General features: G+C 37.7%; 1 protein-coding gene across 2 annotated transcripts in view; it reads right to left on the bottom strand.

Moving 5' to 3' along the window:
• Positions 1-17,865, bottom strand: part of RSBN1L (round spermatid basic protein 1 like) — an 87,199-nt gene extending 69,334 nt beyond the window's left edge. For both annotated transcript variants that reach the window (XM_059886051.1, XM_002686750.6), the window contains exon 1: positions 17,277-17,865. In XM_059886051.1, coding sequence (XP_059742034.1) covers positions 17,277-17,841 — 565 coding nt within the window. In that variant the 5' untranslated portion in view covers positions 17,842-17,865. The remainder of the gene's footprint in view (positions 1-17,276) is intronic.
• Between the last annotated feature and the right edge of the window lie 206 nt (positions 17,866-18,071).

The following is an 18,071-nucleotide window of genomic DNA, read 5'->3' on the forward strand; positions in this document are numbered from 1 at the left end:
ACCTCAAAAGGAATATACTAAGTGAAAAAAGCCAAATATGAAAAAATTAGATAGTTCAATTTAAATGACATTCTGGAAAAGGCAAAATCATTGGAACATAAAACAGATCAGTCCCAGACTGGAAGAAGTGGGAGAGTACTGAGTGGCAACAAGGAACTTTTTTTCTTAACTGAAGTGGAGTTGCTCTACAGTGTTGTGTTAATTTCACAACTGTTGTTGCTGTACTTTGTGTACAGCAAAGAGACTCAATTTTATATATATGTATATATATTTTCATATTCTTTCCCATTATGGTCTAATCACAGAATACTGAATATAGTTAGTTTCCTGTGCTATACAGCAGGACCTTGTTTATCCATCTCGCACAGAACAGTCTGTTTCTGCTAATCCCAAACTCATCCCTTCCCCCTGGCAACCACAAGTCTGTTCTCCGTCTATTAAGTCTGTTTCTCTTTGAGAGATATTCATTTGTGTCATATGTTAGATTCCACATATAAATGACATCATATGCTATTTGTCTTTCAGATTAACTTCACTTAGTATAATCCTTACATCCACCCATGTTGCTGCAAATGGCATTATTTCGTTCTTTCTAATGGCTGAGTAATATTCCATTGTAGTTACATACCATATCTTCTTTATCTAATCATCTGCTGATGGACATTTAGGTTGTTTCCAATCCTTAGCTATTGTAAATAGTGCTTCTATGAACATAAGGGTGCATTTATCTTTTCTAATTACAATTTTGTTATAATATGGTAATTGTGATCATTCAAGGTTAGTCCAACATTAAATCAGTATCACCCACACAGTTCATCTTTTCTGTTTCTCACGCCACCAATACCTGTCTCTTGTGCTCATCTGACAACCTACCCATTGTTGGCGAGCTGCTCGTCAACTTCTCATCTCATTATCACTTTTCTGCTGTTTTCACATTTGAAATAACCTGCCAAAACTTTCCTAAACTACAATCAGACATCTCTTCTGAGCAGGCAAAAACCGCTGAAATGTAGTGCAACTCATTCATTTCCCAAATTACAGAGTACCCAGAGGTTGAAGGTCTGACCTGAAACAAGATAATCACAGCCCCAGATTCCAGAGAGCTTACAGTCCAGTGAAGAAGACAATTAAACAAGAAACTGAAAACACAACCCTCAGATTGGGAAAAAAAAATATTTGCAAATGAAGTAACTGACAAGGGGATTAATCTCCAAATCACACAAACATCCCAGGCAGCTCAGTATCACGAAAAGAAACAATCCAATCAAAAAAAAAATGGACGAAAGGTCCAAACAGACATTTCTCCAGAGAAGACATACAGATGATTAAAAAGCATATGAAAAGATGCTCAACGTCACTATTACAGAAATGCAAATCAAAACTGCAATGAAGTATTAATATTACCTCACATTGGTCAGAATATCCATCACTAAAAAATCTAAAAACAATAAACACTGGAGAGGGTCTGGAGAAAAGGGAACCCTCCTACACTGTTGGTGGGAATGTAGAGCGATACAAGCAGTACGGAGGATAGTATGGAGGTTCCTCAAAAAGCGAAAAATAGGGCTACCACAGGATCCAGCAATCCCACTCCTGGGCATATATTGGGAGAAAACCGTAATTTGCAAATCTGAAAAGATGCAAGCACCACAGTGTTCACAGTAGCCAGGACATGGAAGCAACATTTAAATGTGCATCAAAAGAGGAATGGATAAAGAAGACATGGTACATATATACAATGGAGTATTATTCATCCCTTAAAAAAAATGAAAGAATGCCATTTGCAGCATCATGGATAGATCTAGAGATTATCACAGTAAGTGAAGTCAGACAGAGAAAAACAAATACATGATATTGCTTAATGTAGAATCTAAAGGCTACAAATGAACTTACCTACAAAACAGAAACAGAAATACAATTACAGAAAACAAACTTATGGTTATTAGGAGGTAAGTGGGGTAGGGGGAGGAATACATTGGAAAATGGACTGACAGGCACACACTGCTATATGTAAAACAGAAAACTAATGAGGACCGACTGTAGAGCACAGGGCACTCTATTCAATACCTCTCTTAATGGTCTATATGGGAAAAAAAATCTAAAAAAGTGGATATACGTAAAACAGATTCACATATACCTGAAATTAACACCAAACTGTAAACCAACTATACTCCAATAAAAATTAAAAAAAAAAAAATAAAGTGAAGAAACTCAGGACAGGATGCAAAGAGACATGAGAAGCGACAACAAGGAAACCTAATGTGGTTTAGAGTAGCAAAGGCATCTCTTTCAAGTTGAGTCTGAAAAGATGAGTATGTGGAGTAGAAGTGTGGAACTAGGGATGGAAGGATAATGGATGGAGAAAGTTCTAGGCAGCAAGGAGCACAGAGCAGAAGCTAAAGATTAAATGAGAATATAAATTATCCAGAACCTTAGAAGACATTTTAAAGAATTTTAACATTATCTTATAAACAAGAAAGTGACATGATCAAACACGCATTTAGATCCCTAGTTATAACTTAGGCTGTAGAATGAAGAATGAATTCAAATATCATAGATGTGAGGTACAGAACCCAATGAGGAAGGAGTTATACAATAATTTAGGTTAGAGCTAATTAGGTTTGAGATTAATTAGCCTTCAACTAATTCTAATAGAAAGGAAGGAGTAAAAGTAGATAGATGTGAAAGAGTGGCTAGAAGTGAAAAGACTTATCTTTAAGTCTGATAAAGGAGAAGTGCAGAATCAAGTTTTCAAACTTGAGCATTAAGATAAGGTGCATACACAGAAAGACAAATGTGGGTAAGGAAAAAAACTGAGGTGTGAACATATTACTCTTACAGTTAGTTCTATGGAACATCTAATCGTGGTGATGTGAAGGAGACAACTGAATACACATATCTAAAACTCTGGACTAAGCTAAAATTTGAGGAGTGCCAACAAGAGACACTAGAAAACTAACAGGGTCATGAACAAAGCCAGAGAGATTACTGTAAAACGGTTTTACATTAAGTAAAAAAGATAACTGTAAAAACTAAAGCAAATGTTAAAACGGCTACAGCAGAGATAAGGAAAATGGCAGGGGAGGCTAAAACGGGAAGGACAAATGGAACGTAAATGGTTAAACTGAGGACCAGAGTAAAGGTAAAGGGACCATGTCTAATCTTGGGGTCTTCAGAAGCCTTTTCAAAACTGGACAGCTGGTTACCTGAGATCTAATGATCTTAGATTATTTACTCCTCACAGAAAAAGCCCTCCACGTACATATACAAAAGCACACACATGCTAACTGGACAAACTCTCCAATCTGCATAACAACATTTTTAAACCTTATTCATGGACTCACTACTAATTTGAGATGCATCTGATAACAGAACTCTAACAGGGTACTTGCCTGCATCTTAAACTCACATCCATCTTTGTGGACCAGTTCTGTTACAGGGGTACCCAACATTTTTCAATAAATGCTCATTCTCTTCATCTGAAACCATATAACAACATGTAAATCCTCCTTTCTTGCTATATATTTGAAAACCATGATGTCCTATCACACATTCCCTCTTAAACTTTTTTTTGCCTTTTCATGTCCAGGAGTACCAATCATTTTACCACTAAAGTCACTTCAATTCTCTACTACAATTGTCTCAAATATTCCTGACTCTAATTTTCCCAGCTGACCCATCCTATACAATGCTACCAAATTAATGTCCCTAAAATACCAATTTGAATATATTATCCTCCTACTTAAACAATTTTTCATCAAAACCCAGTTCATTTACTTGGCAAACTATCTCAACAATGCAAAGTACAATTCTGGATCAAGGAGATATTGAAAACATAAACACAGTTTACACAGTAGTTTAGAGCTACATCTTTGAAGTCCAACTATCTAAAGACCTATTTTATATTCCTCAGCAAGTTACTTACTCTGAGCTTCCATAAAGCACTTTCAAAAGGTTACTATCTAACTAAACTCTAAAAATGTAAAATTTAAATCTATGTAAAGTATAGTATGGAGAAGGCAATGGCATCCCACTCCAGTGCTCTTGCCTGGAGAGTACAGTATAGTTCTAAGTTGCTAAGCATAGTTCTATAAATGGTAACTCTTGTCCTTATTACTGTTGTTTCTGTACTCAAGAAGTTTATATTCTAGCTCAAATTGCACCTAAGTACTCATTGCAGCAGCTTGCAGCCTGTCTCAAAAAAGGCAGACAGAATTTATTAATTCTGATATTTTCATTATCCTCAAAAGAGAACACTGAAAAATGCTATTTATTCCCTTAAGATATAAAGTTCATCAGCAAATTATGCCAGAAAATAAATCAAGGACATGCACTTTCCAGAATATTACTTCACATGTCAAAGCAGACAAAGTGGCTCTGAATTAAATAATATGTAAAGAAAATATATATATCTGTTCTTTAAAAAAGCTGACAAGAGCAGCTACTGAAATTTACACTGCGAAGAGGACAGATAAAATCAATTTCTTAATGAAAAAGTACTATTTACTTTCTTTAATCAGATACAAGGCAAAGATCATAAAATGGCTAAAACAATAGCTGTTGTGAAGGAACTAACATAATCCAATTAATAAACAGGAACTCATATAGGCATATACTCAATTCATATTAACCCAAAGAGGACATAATGGAATAGAGATTATAATTTTGAAATATATGTATTTAACCCTATTAATGTTACAGTTATTATGTTTAAAAAAACAGGGCTTTTCTACTATACTTGATAAAGGCTTGAAAAGAACAAAAAAGACAGAGAAATTGGAAAACATAAACTAAATGAAATGCAAGCACTAAATATAAAAAGGAAAAAGGCAAACAAACTACACTCATCATAGTCTAATTGCCTTTAAGTAGGGTTGTTCATTAGAAATCACATCTGGAGCTTCAGAGAAAAAAACACCACCACCACCGGGGCATTTGTTATTTTTCAGAAAATTCCAAGATAACTCGAATGTGCATCTGGAAAATAGGAAACTAAGATGTATATAGTATTACTGACTAAACTCCAGATTTTGTTCAAATTTCACAACTTTTTATGCTACTGTCCATTATTTTGTTCTCATAACTTGACCAAGTTTCCACATTTTATTTAGTTGCATTGAGCAGCTTCAGCTGCATGCAACAAATGCTGATAAAACTCGTTTCATTTTTATCCTGTTAACAAACATTTTCTGATTTTCTTTGTTATGGCTTCTTAGATACAGACATCATTTAAAGGTGGACATTTAATTTCCAAACACATGGGTTTTTTAAGCATCTTTGGTGTTAATTTCACATTTAAATGCTTTCATTTTTATAATCACCCTCTGTGGTTTTTGGTCTTTTAACTTTACTGAGGTTTTTTTCAATAGCTAAGTCAAAGATCTCTCTGGGTAAATGTCACATTGCTGGAAAAATGTGGGTTTATTTCAAATATCTTTTGATACTGATTTCTAACATAATTCCACAGTGATATGAGAAGCAGGCTCTGTATGATATCAATACCTTTAGACCATGAAATATTTGCACCTTGCTTTATGTCCCTGGATATGTTTCAGTGTCTCCTGGTTTACAGTCAATAGGAACTTGAATAGAATTTGTATCCTGCTGTTGTGTGAAAATTCTATACATCTTAATTATGTTGAATTGGGTCCTAGTGCTTTTACTATATCCTTCTACTTTTCTATTCATATCTATTACCTTTGGAGAGTCTGATATTGAAACTCCGACTAAAAATCTTTATTTGTCTACTTAAAAATATTGTAATATATACTGGAACTATATGTAACTTTGTTCTGTATGTTCCAAGTTTCCTGTAAATGTGTTATCAAACTTTCATAATTTAAAAAATAATTTTTATAAAGTCAATAGGGGCTGTTTATTTTTGGTTCATTTACCAATACTGTAACAGATTATCAATTACAGTAACCAGATGATAACAATCAATATTTAAATAAAAGCATTCTGAAAGCAGTTTTCCAAAATTTAAACTATTATGAATTAAGAATTCAAGAAAGGTATTTACCATAAGATTCTATTCATATCGACGGATTTACAGTATTTACCTTGGCACACAAAGCACCCAAAGTATATAAAAATAGACAGCCAAATTTTAACCTAAATATAAGAGTAGCAATTTACTCTGAATTTACCACCCCCAAAACTAATTTATTTTTTATTTAGAAATAGTTTGGCATCATTTTAACCCCCAATGAAATGGCTAAAAAATAGAGGAAAACAATAGAATGGGAAAGACTACAGATCTCTTCAAGAAAATAAGACATACCAAGGGAACTTTTCATGCAAAGATGGGCTCAATAAAGGACAGAAATGGTATGGACCGCACAGAAGCAGAAGATATTAAGAAGAGGTGACAAGAATACACAGAAGAACTGTACAAAAAAGATCTCACAACCCAGATATTCACAATGGTGTGATCACTCACCTAGAGCCAGACATCCTGGAATGTGAAATCAAGTGGGCCTTAGAAAGCATCACTACGAACAAAGCTAGTGGAGGTGATGGAATTCCAGTTGAGCTATTTCAAATCCTAAAAGATGATGCTGTCAAAGTGCTGTACTCAATATGCCAGCAAATTTGGAAAACTCAACAGTGGCCACAGGACTGGAAAAAGTCAGTTTTCATTCCAATCCCAAAGAAAGGCAATGCCAAAGAATGCTCAAACTACCGCACAATTCCACTCATCTCACATGCTAGTAAAGTAATGCCCAAAATTCTCCAAGCCAGGCTTCAGCAATACGTGAACCGTGAACTTCCAGATGTTCAAGATGGTTTTAGAAAAGGCAGAGGAACCAGAGATCAAATTGCCAACATCCACTGGATCACTGAAAAAGCAAAAGAGTTCCAGAAAAACATCTATTTCTGCTTTATTGACTATGCCAAAGCCTTTGACTGTGTGGATCACCACAAACTGTGGAAAATTCTGAAAGAGATGGGAATACCAGACCACCTGGCCTGCCTCTTGAGAAACCTGTATGCAGGTCAGGAAGCAACAGTTAGAACTGGACATGGAACAACAGACTGGTTCCAAATAGGAAAAGGGGTATGTCAAGGCTGTATATTGTCACACTGCTTATTTAACTTATATGCAGAGTACATCATGAGAAACACTGGGCTGGATGAAGCACAAGCTGGAATCAAATTGCCAGGAGAAATATCAATAACCTCAGATATGCAGATGACACCACCCTTATGGCAGAAAGTAAAGAGGAACTAAAGAGCCTCTTGATGAAAGTGAAAGAGGAGAGTGAAAAAGTTGGCTTAAAGCTCAACATTCAGAAAACTAGGAAAATGGCATCCAGTCCCATCACTTCATGGCAAATAGATGGGGAAACAGTGGAAACAGTGGCTGACTTTATTTTTTAGGGCTCCAAAATCACTGCAGATGGTGACTTGAGCCATGAAATTAAAAGACGCTTGCTCCTTGGAAGGAAAGTTATGACCAACCTAGATAGCATATTGAAAAGCAGAGACATTACTTTGTCAACAAAGGTCCATCTAGTCAAGGCTATGGTTTTTCCAATAGTCGTGTATGGATGTGAGAGTTGGACTATAAAGAAAGCTGAGTGCCAAAGAATTGATGCTTTTCAACTGTGGTATTGGAGAAGACTCTTGAGAGTCCCCTGGACTGCAAGGAGATCCGACCAGTCCATCTAAAGGAGATCAGTCCTGGGTGTTCATTGGAAGCTGAGGTTGAAGCTGAAAACTCCAATATTTTAGCCACCTGATGTGAAGAGCTGACTCCTTTGAAAAGACCCTGATGCTGGGAAAGACTGAGGGCAGGAGGAGAAGGGGACAACAGAGGATGAGATGGTTGGATGGCATCACCGACTCAATGGACATCAGTTTGGGTAAACTCCGGGAGATGGTGATGGACAGGGAGGCCTGGCGTGTTGCAGTTCATGGGATCACAAAGAATTGGACACGACTGAGAGACTGAACTGAACTGAAATGGCTAATTCAAGCAGGGATCATGAAGTAATACTAAAGTCATTAGGTAAAAGACAATTGGCAAAGTAAGTATTTGCAAAGTTTCACCCCACAGATTATAAACTAAATACAAGGTGAAAAATAAACGATTAAAATGGTGACACTGGTCATCTCAACCAAGTGATTAAATGTAACATGATTACTTACAGCAAAATCTGAATATTGCAGGCCTCCTGATGGGCTACAATACGAAGCACATCTGTGAAATATGCTTACCAAATCTATTTAATCTGAAATCAATCATGCCTTTAAACCTCACTTTCAGTTTATAAGAAATACAAAGGAACAAATTCAATACTACCACAATAAAGCAACTCTTTAAAAATCATAAAAATAGAAAAATCTATAACAAATATCTTAAACTAGTATTTTCAAAAAGTCAACTTATCATATAAAAAAGTAACCAGAATAATTTTAGATTAAAAAAAGAAAACAGAAAATGTTTCAGTACAATGAGGGGTTTGAGGGAAATTGGAAGAATTTATAAATGGACTGGCTATATTAAGTTTCTTAACTGTTCTATTATTATGGTTATGTAGTTAATTGTAGGACATGAGGGCTGGAATATTTAAGAATGTAGTGTCATGATGTCTACAATTCAGTTTCAAATGATTCAGTGAAAATATATGATAAAATATTAACAGAAGGAACGCAGTAAGGAAAATCTATACAATATCATCATGTTGTTCTTTCAACTTCTCTGAATTCTAAATTTTTTCATAATAAAAAGTTAGGGGAAAAATAATTTGTAAAAATAAAGTTCATCTTTACTCTCTTCCTGTTATCACAGTCTAAAAGGAAAAAAAATCAAGTTAACTGTGTAAAAAAGTAGGCTCAGATCTTAGCAGAGACAGGGTTGATTCAAATTCTTCACACATTAGCTATGCAATTCTGAAAAAGATAAACAAATCTCCAAGTATTAATGGAAAAATATTAAGCTAACACCATGGTACCCGATATGCACTCAGTAAAAGCCTTTTCTTTCTCCCACCAAACCCCTCATTTTTTTTCCCCCTATACTGATGTGGTTGAATGCACACTGACTTTGCAGGTATCTACATCAATTAGCTGTTATTGGAGTTTGTTTTCTTACTTATTTAGTTTTCAGATACTACAGAGTTAACCTTAAAAATAACAACAATAAAACAACAAACCTAACCTAACATCTGGGGACTGCTGATGAAAATGTAAAATGGTGCGACTGATATAAAAAATACTTATGGGCAAATATAAATGTAACAATAATAATAATAAAATTATTATAGCATTCAACAATTCTACTTCTGAGGTATACACCCAAAAGAATTGAAAGCAGAGATTCAATTGGGTATCTGTACACCCTGCTCATAGCAGCATTATTCATTATAGCCAAAAAAACAGAAGAACTCAGGCATCTATCAAAGAATGAATGCATAAACCAAATGTGGTATATACATATAATGGAATATTACTCAGCCTTCAGAAAGGAAATTCTGACACATGCTGCAACATGGATGAACTCTGAAGACATTATGCTAAATGAAGTAAGTCTGTCACAAAAGGACAAATACTTCGATTCCACTCATACGAGGTACTTAAGAGTTATCACATTCAGACAGACACAAAGTAGAATGGTGGTGGGCTGGGGCTGGGGTGAGCAGTGGGGAAGAGAAAGAGGAGTAATTCTTTAAAGGGTATGGAGTTTCAATTTGGCAAGAAGAAAAAAGTTCTGAAAATGGCTGGTGCAGTGGTGGTAGTTGTATAACAATTTGAGTGTACTTAATGCAGTAAACTATACACTTAAGTATGACTAAAACTCTTGTATGCAAGACAGCAAATGAGACACAGATGTATAGAACAGTCTTCTGGACTCCGTGGGAGAGGGCGAGGGCGGGATGGTTTGGGAGAACGGCACTGAAACATGTAGAATATCATATGTGAAACAAATCGCCAGTCCAGGTTCGATGCAGGATACAGGATGCTCGGGGCTGATGCACTGGGATGACTCAGAGGGATGGTATGGGGAGGGACGTGGGAGGGGGATTCAGGATGGGGAACACGTGTACACCCGTGGCAGATTCATGTCAACGTATGGCAAAACCAATACAATATTGTAAAGTAATTAGCCTCCAAAAATTAAATTATTAATTTAGAAAAAAGAATGTTAATTTCATGTTCTGTGTATTTTACTAGAATTTTTAAAAATAATTTTTGAAAAAGAATCTAAAAAATACATAAGCTTATTTATTTCAGGAGATACTGAAATACTGTTTCTGATAGTTTAGGAGTGGAAGAAAACTGCAGTCTTTAAAGTATTTGTTAAGTCACTCAGTCATGTCCAACTCTTTGCAGCCCCAGGGACTGTAATCCGCCAGGCTCCTGTGCCTATGGAATTTTCCAGGCAAGAATACTGGAGTGGCTTGCCATTTCCTACTCCAGAGTATCTTCCTGACCCAGAGATCCAATCCACATCTCTTAGGACTCCTGCATTGGCAGGCAGATTCTTTACCACTAGCACCACCTAGGAAGCCCCTCTTTAAAGTACCAATATATATACTGAATTGTTGAAATTTTACAAGCATTATTCTATAATGAAAAGAAAATTCAATGCTAATTATCTGGGGGTCAATGATATATATTCAGCATATGCTTTAAAATACTTGAGCAAAAAACAAACAGAAGTAGAGGAGAAGTAACAAAGCATGAATTGTAAATTGTTGGTAATTGTTGAAAACAGGATGATGGATAGACCCAGAAGACATATGGCTCTGGTTTCCTTAGTATTAAATTTTTTCATGATAAAAAGTTAAATATTTTCAACCTACAATTCAAAAAAATAATATGTATAAAGTTTAAAGTATTTAAAATAATGTTTAAAGAAATAAAAAATTACTTTTGTTGGTAAGAATGTACTTTTATTATTAATTCTCCTTAATGACACACACACAAAAATTTTACAGAAGCCACAATTATTTCATCAGAATTCTTTTTACTGTAGCTCAGTCGCTCATTCATGTCTGACTCTTTGCAACTCCATGGACTGCAGCAAGCCAGGCCTCCCTGTCTATCACCAACTCCCAGAGCTTACTCAAACTCATGTCCATTGAGTCGGTGACACCATCCAACCATCTCATCCTCTGTCATCCCCTTCTCTTCCTGCCTTCAATCTTTCCCAGCATCAGGGTCTTTTCCAACAAATCCGTTCTTCACATCAAGGGGCCAAAGTATTGGAGTTTCAGCTTCAGCATCAGTCCTTCCAATGAATATTCAGGACTGATCTCCTTTAGGATGGACTGGTTGGATCTCCTTGCAGTCCAAGGGACTCTCAAGAGTCTTCTCCAACACCACAGTTCAAAAGGATCAATTCTTCGGTGCTCAGCTTTCTTTATAGTCCAACTCTCACATCCATACATGACTACTGGAAAAACCATAGCTTTGACTAGACAGACCTTTGTTGGCAAAGTAATGTCTCTGCTTTTTAATATACCAAGTTGGTCATAGCTTTTCTTCCAAGGAGTAAACGTCTTTAATTTCATGGCTGCAGTCACCATCTGCAATGATTTTGGAGCCCCCAAAAATAGTCTCTCATTGTTTCCATTGTTTCCCCATCTATTTGCCATGAAGTGATGGGACCAGATGCCATGATCTTAGTTCTCTGAATGTTGAGTTTTAAACCAACTTTTTCACTCCCCTCTTTCACTTTTATCAAGAGGCTCTTTAGTTCTTCTTTGCTTTCTGCCATAAGGGTGGTGTCATCTGCATATCTGAGATTATTGATATTTCTCCTGGCAATCTTGATTTACTCTAAAACCAAGTACTATTTTTTCAATATCCTATTTATATAGTTTATCTGTAATTTGAATTTTTTTTTTGATAGAAATGTGTTTATTTGAAATTTAAATTACACTGGTGAACCTGTATTTAATCTAGCTATCTTGCTGCTGTTGCTGCTAAGTCGCTTCAGTCATGTCCGACTCTGTGCAGCCCCATAGATCGCAGCCCACCAGGCTCCCCCATCCCTGGGATTCTCCAGGCAAAAACACTGGAGTGGGTTACCATTTCCTTCTCTAATGCATGAAAGTGAAAAGTGAAAGTGAAGTCGCTCAGTCGTGTCTGACTCTTAGCGACCCCATGGACTGTAGCCCACCAGGCCGCTCCATCCATGGGATTTTCCAGGTAAGAGTACTGGAGTGGAGTGCCATTGCCTTCTCCATAATTTGAAATTTTTAATTCATTTGAGGATGGTGAAAAATGAATGAGTTACTGTTAACTGTAATATAAACTTCTGAAATATAAACTTCTTTGAACAAGTTAGTACGGCTCATACTAATACCAAAAATTCTCAGAAACCTGGATACCAATGGGAAAACTATATAGGTTATACCTACCCATGAATTAAGTGAAACTAAATGTCTCCAATGTCTTCTATAGGAAAGAATAGTTAGGGACTAACATCCCTATAAATGCCTACAATATGCCAGGTTCATGTAATTTCACACTGAAAAGGAATATCTATAGTAACAGAAGAGTATGAGCTCAAAAAGATTAAGTCATTTCACTAGTGTCCCACAAATAGGCACAAATCAAAATTAAGGCTAAAATTTAAGATCTTTTCTTGAAAAACAGACCCTAACGATAAAGGGAAGAAAAAAAAATTCGAAAATATAAATTCCATTTTTAATATAACTATGTGAAATTATAATTGTAACCTGAAATACAACTTACAAAGATAGAAAGCCGATGGTGGAATAAATGACCTGGCATAATGAAAGAAGGTTAATACAAATCCCTATAGAAAGAAATAATAAGAAACAACTCTGTCTACACCCCAGTACCTCAGAAAGGCTTAGAAATTTGAGGTGCTGGGAGAGGCAAGATGACAGAACCATACTGCCTCACCCTCCCACCTCTCCACACGCCCCCCTCCCCCTCACACACACACTCCTAAGGGAATGAGAGGCATTCCGCAAAACTGAATCAAGAGTGTGGCTCCAGTCTCAGGGATGCCACACACAGAAAAAGGGAAAAATGACATGCTGGTATGAAAACAAGCAGATAAACTGAAAATTTATAAATCAGTGAGATTTGTAGCTTTCTTCTCATATCCAGCATTAGAACCCTAACATCAAAACTCATTACTTCTGCCAATCCTCTCCTCTCTCCATTATCCCATTTATATAGATGAACAGAAAAATGAAGGAAGAAACTGAAAAAGCCTTCTTACCCACCACCTAGAGGAAAACAGACAAAGAAAAGATAAAAAACAAGGGAGTTCATTAGTCACTAAGCTATGAGAGGGCTTCCCAGGTGGCTCAACAGTAAAAAAAATTCTGCCTGCGAATGCTAGAGACACAGATTCAATCCCTGGATCGGGAAGAACCCCTGTAGGAGCAAATGGCAACTCACTCCAGTATTCTTGCCTGGAAAATCCCATGGACAGAGAAGCCTGGGGGGCTACACAGTCTATGGGTTGCAAAGAGTCAGACAGGACTTAGTGACTGGGCACTCACACATGCTCATGCGTGCCCAGTGAGCTTTCAATCATTCTCCTGATTATAAAGGAACTGCTAAGGATCATACAGATCTGAAGAAAGCTCTGAGCAAAAAGAAAGAGACCAAAACAAACAGAAAAAAAAGTTAGAGGAAGCAGACACAATGCAAGGCATGGAAGAACATGCCAAAGAAACTGTAATTAATATCCTTCAAGAGGTAACAGAAGATGCTGTACCTGTGAAAAAGAAATAAAATGCTATAATACGGACAGAGAAGAGTTCATAAAACATTTTTTTAAAAAAAGACATCTGAAATTTTAAAACTTGGTTAAAGGATTGAAATCTCCCAAATAGAACAGATGACAGCTGTTTGGAGATCAAAGTTCTCAACGTCAATACTGGAAGCCAGGCAATAAGGTAACACTTCCAAACTTTTAAGGGAAAATAATTTCCAATACAGAAATCTCTCAACAGTCCAACAGTCAAGTGTGAGGGTAGAAATAAACCTTCCCAAGCCAAAATGAAGGAACAAACCAAAAGGAAGGCATGGGATCCAGGAAAAAAGGACTCAACAAAAGTGAAACAAACTCCCAGAATGTCCCAAGATGACAGCTTTGAGGCAGGCTTAAACACAGAACAAACCAGAATAAAGCGGGAAGAAAGACAGCTATAGAAGGGATGACTACAGGAATAAATGGAACTGCTAAGTTTATCTGACAGATTTGACCATGTGGAAAATTGTACTGAGAAGCATTTTATAGAGCTGCTAGAGGGCAGAGAGAGACAAAACTTAGCAAATGAAAAAACAAAGTATGGAAAACAAAAGGTTACACGATAAAATAAAAATCACAGTAAACTACTATCTCACCCGTGACAAATATTTGGTCAGAATAATTCAGGTTAAGAGTATATAAGAATACTCTTAACCTGAATTTAATCTAAAATTGCAGAATAAGAGTATTAGAAAGATAAAGAAAAAGCCTAGTTTGAAAAATCTTTGAACATCTATCCCTTTAAAATCACTGATATTTACATATATCAAATTATTCAATTCTAAGGAAAGCCTCTATTTTCATTAAATTCTGTAACTACACTTTCAAGGCAAAAAATTAGTGAAATGCCCTGATTTTGTCTTGGGATCCTTTGCAAGGTCATTCTTAAGGAAGTAAGTTAATAAAGGCAAAGCAAAAATGCTAACAAAAATCAGAAAATTAATACAAGTTTTATTGGTTACCAGATTCAGTTAAAGCAGCTTACTATCTAGTAATATGCCTGTTCTATTTTTTGCTATAAGTTAAATGGCGGACACCAGCAAATATTCACTTTTATCTTCTACGCTTATCAGTTAATAATTTATTCAGTCTTACAGGAAAATGGGCTGTGACCTCTTTAGTAGATTACATCTTTATACAGCAAAACTTGGTTATTCATAGTTTTAAAAATCTAAGATGTTTTCCACTTTTTCTTTTTATAAGAAAGAAATTTAACTTTTACTTGATGACTCAGGCTATCATGCAAGTCAGCTCCAGCACTATGACAAGATGGCCTCAGAGTTTTTAGGTGTGTGAGGCATCAGTCCTTATACTTAATGGACCTAGACTGGTAAATTTTTATAATCCCCCTGTCCATCACTTTTAACTTTCAGATATGCTGTCAACGGATATGTCCTCAATCTGGACTGACCCATCTTTTATAAAGGGTTTAAAAAAAAATCATGCTTCTGACTCAAGTAACATTAAAATGCCCTACTTTTCACACACACACATACACACCCTTTCATTTAATCCAAATAACTTCTGCTGGAATGGTAGCCAATGTGAAAATGCAGCAGTTCTGACTGAAAACTTATAAAAAAAAAAATTCTACTAATAAATACAGGAGCTTAATTGTTTAATGGAGTTTGGGGGCTCGATCAGATTTTCATCATGAAATTTACCATCAAGACACTAAAAGCAATCCTCCTCACTGACTTAGTTTTTTCTCTATAAAAACAGCATTTCCATCCAAGAAAGAGAAGAAAATTTTACCATAGTGTTACTATCTAGTCACTACTCAAAAAACCTATAAATCATGAAAAAACATCTTAATGTAAAAGCTATCATTGCTTATATTCAGGCTTAACAATGTAAGCTATAGCCTTCAACAGAGGATTCTAAATGCAATTTAAGATTAGAAAACATTTTCTTTAACAGCCATTTCTCTTTAAAAGTGATTTATGTGCTCCATTTTTTGAATCAGAATTATTAAAGAATGCTTATTTATTTTCAGCCATTCCATGTTATATCCATATTCACTTCCTCAAAAAACTTAGAAGTGCAATTACACTGCTGACACATTACAAGTAAGACTAATATTGAGCTGTAAACGCGGACTTCCAGGCACTTTCAACTTTTAAACATAATTATTCAAACAAAATTGCTTTAAAACAAAAATCACCTAAAATCTCAGACTAAAAGTAGTATAAATCCCATCCTCAAAACCACTTTTCTAGAAACAAAACTCTCCAAAGCTGTGAGATCCTTTATCTTGTGCCAGAGTACCTGATGGCTATGCTGAGATATCAAAAATTTACTACAGGCAGACCATCGACGTAACTGTTGTTACATACTCATGTGCAGCATTTTGTAAAACTGTGAAAAAATACAGAGAACTTTTCATGATCTAAGGTACCATTAGATTAGTAATGTTAAAAGTGCTTGACATTTCATTTTTTTCCTAAAACATACTTTGACAATACCGTGTATCAATGTACATTTATAATAAAGATCATTACATGCTTTCAGCTTTTGATCACATAAAAACCTAATTTTCAACCAGTCTCCACGTGTACCACTCTCAAAACATTGTGCATGAAATGGCTAAACGGGACTATCTATTTTACAAAAATACTTTCTGAAAATTATATATGTTTAGCCTACATTTTAAAAGAAGACAGTGTAGTCCTGTCTGCAAAGACTGCTTAAGAATGTGCCTTTCTCACAAGAGCGTAAAGCAATTATCCTCCATTTAAAAATAAATTAAAAAAAAAAATAAAGAGTAAAGAATCTGCCATTCTCTGATGCTAAAACATTCTGCAGCCAAGAATATGGTCTGGCCAAAAAAAAGTCAATGTTCCTGATTTTATCACTTGCTGCAAGAAAGGGGAAAAAAAAAGAATATGGCTGAAAATTCTTTTTGAAGGGTGGTATTTCAAACAGGACCACTCAAAATACTCAAGGGAGAGGAGTGTGGAGGGAGGGTATCTTATGAAACAGCACACTCCAGGCCCTGCACACTACCTCATTTCCCTAATAGGGATGAAAAGCTCAGGCCTCTGGTAGCTTCCAGCTGACGCCAATGCTCTCCACACCCCTTTTCTTGATAGGATTTTCTGGCGTTGGGAGCCAGTGTCACAAATATAAATTCGTGACCATGTCTAAACGGTCTAATAATCAAGCACATCTTTTACAAAACTAAACCTTTCCCGATCCCGTTCCCTCAAATCTCCCTCCATAGCCAAACACACCCAGGCGGGTCCTCTAAATCGAGTTCTACAAACCCTGCCGCGCATTAACTAGGAGGCAAAAACGATACAGAAAATGAGTTTCGGCCATTCCCCACTCTGCGACCGAAATTACAGGCTCCATTTCCTGTCCCCACGGGGACCGCAAAACAGCCTGCAGTGAACGGGAAGCCCCCCGCCCGCTCCCGGCTGGCGCACGCGACCCCCGCACGCCCCCAGCCCGCGCCCCGCGGGCGCGAGCTCGTGCCTGGGACCCCGGGCGCCCTCCCCTCCCCCCTGCCGGCTTCGGCACCCACCTCGCGGCAGCGCCTTCATCTCCCCGTTCTCCTCGCGGGAGGCCCCGCCAGCTTCGCCCGCCCCGCCGAGACCGTGCCTCCTTCTTTCCTTCTCTCGCTTCTCCTTGGGTCTGCGCGGCTTGGCGCTGGCCGAGGCGGCGGCGGCGGGCACCAGGAGATGGTGAGGCTGAGCGTGTAGCAGCGTAGGAGGCACCAGCAGTTTGCGCGGCACCGGCTGAGAGGAGGAAGCAGAGACAGAGGAGGGGACGGCCGTGCCAGCGGAGAAGGAGAAATTGCTCCGAGCAGACGACGGGGAGGGGGCAGCGGACAGAGCGGCAAAGCTCCAAGACCCAGGGCTGCCATAGCTCTGAGGCGAAGGTGCGGCGGGAGACTGCAGCTGCCTGCTGTTACCGCTGCTCGCTCCTTCTCCGTTCAGTCTACGCGGCGCCTTCTTCTCCTCAGTCCGGATCTTCTTGGCGGACAGAGGACCCGGCGGGTCCCGGGATGGGGCTTGCAGTTTGCCAAACGATTCTTTCTCCGAGACGGCGGCGGGGGTGCCTTGCATTAGGCTCGGCGGTTCCGCCATTTTGCGCTCCTGTTGTATTTACTCTCCTCCGCTCCCGGGCGCGGGGCAGGGGCGGGCTCTCCTTGGGGGGCGGGGAAGGGGCGGAGCGGTCTGGCCCTCCATTGGGCGAGCCACGCTGAGGGATATCTCCACGAACCAATCAAAAGCTCGAATTTCTAGCCGAAGTTGTGTGGGGAATCGCCTAGCATACCCGTTTTGGAGGTCACAGGTCCTTCGGGCGTAGTTAGTGG

This window comes from Bos taurus, chromosome 4 (assembly GCF_002263795.3).
Source record: "Bos taurus isolate L1 Dominette 01449 registration number 42190680 breed Hereford chromosome 4, ARS-UCD2.0, whole genome shotgun sequence".
Classification (NCBI taxonomy): domain Eukaryota; kingdom Metazoa; phylum Chordata; class Mammalia; order Artiodactyla; family Bovidae; genus Bos; species Bos taurus.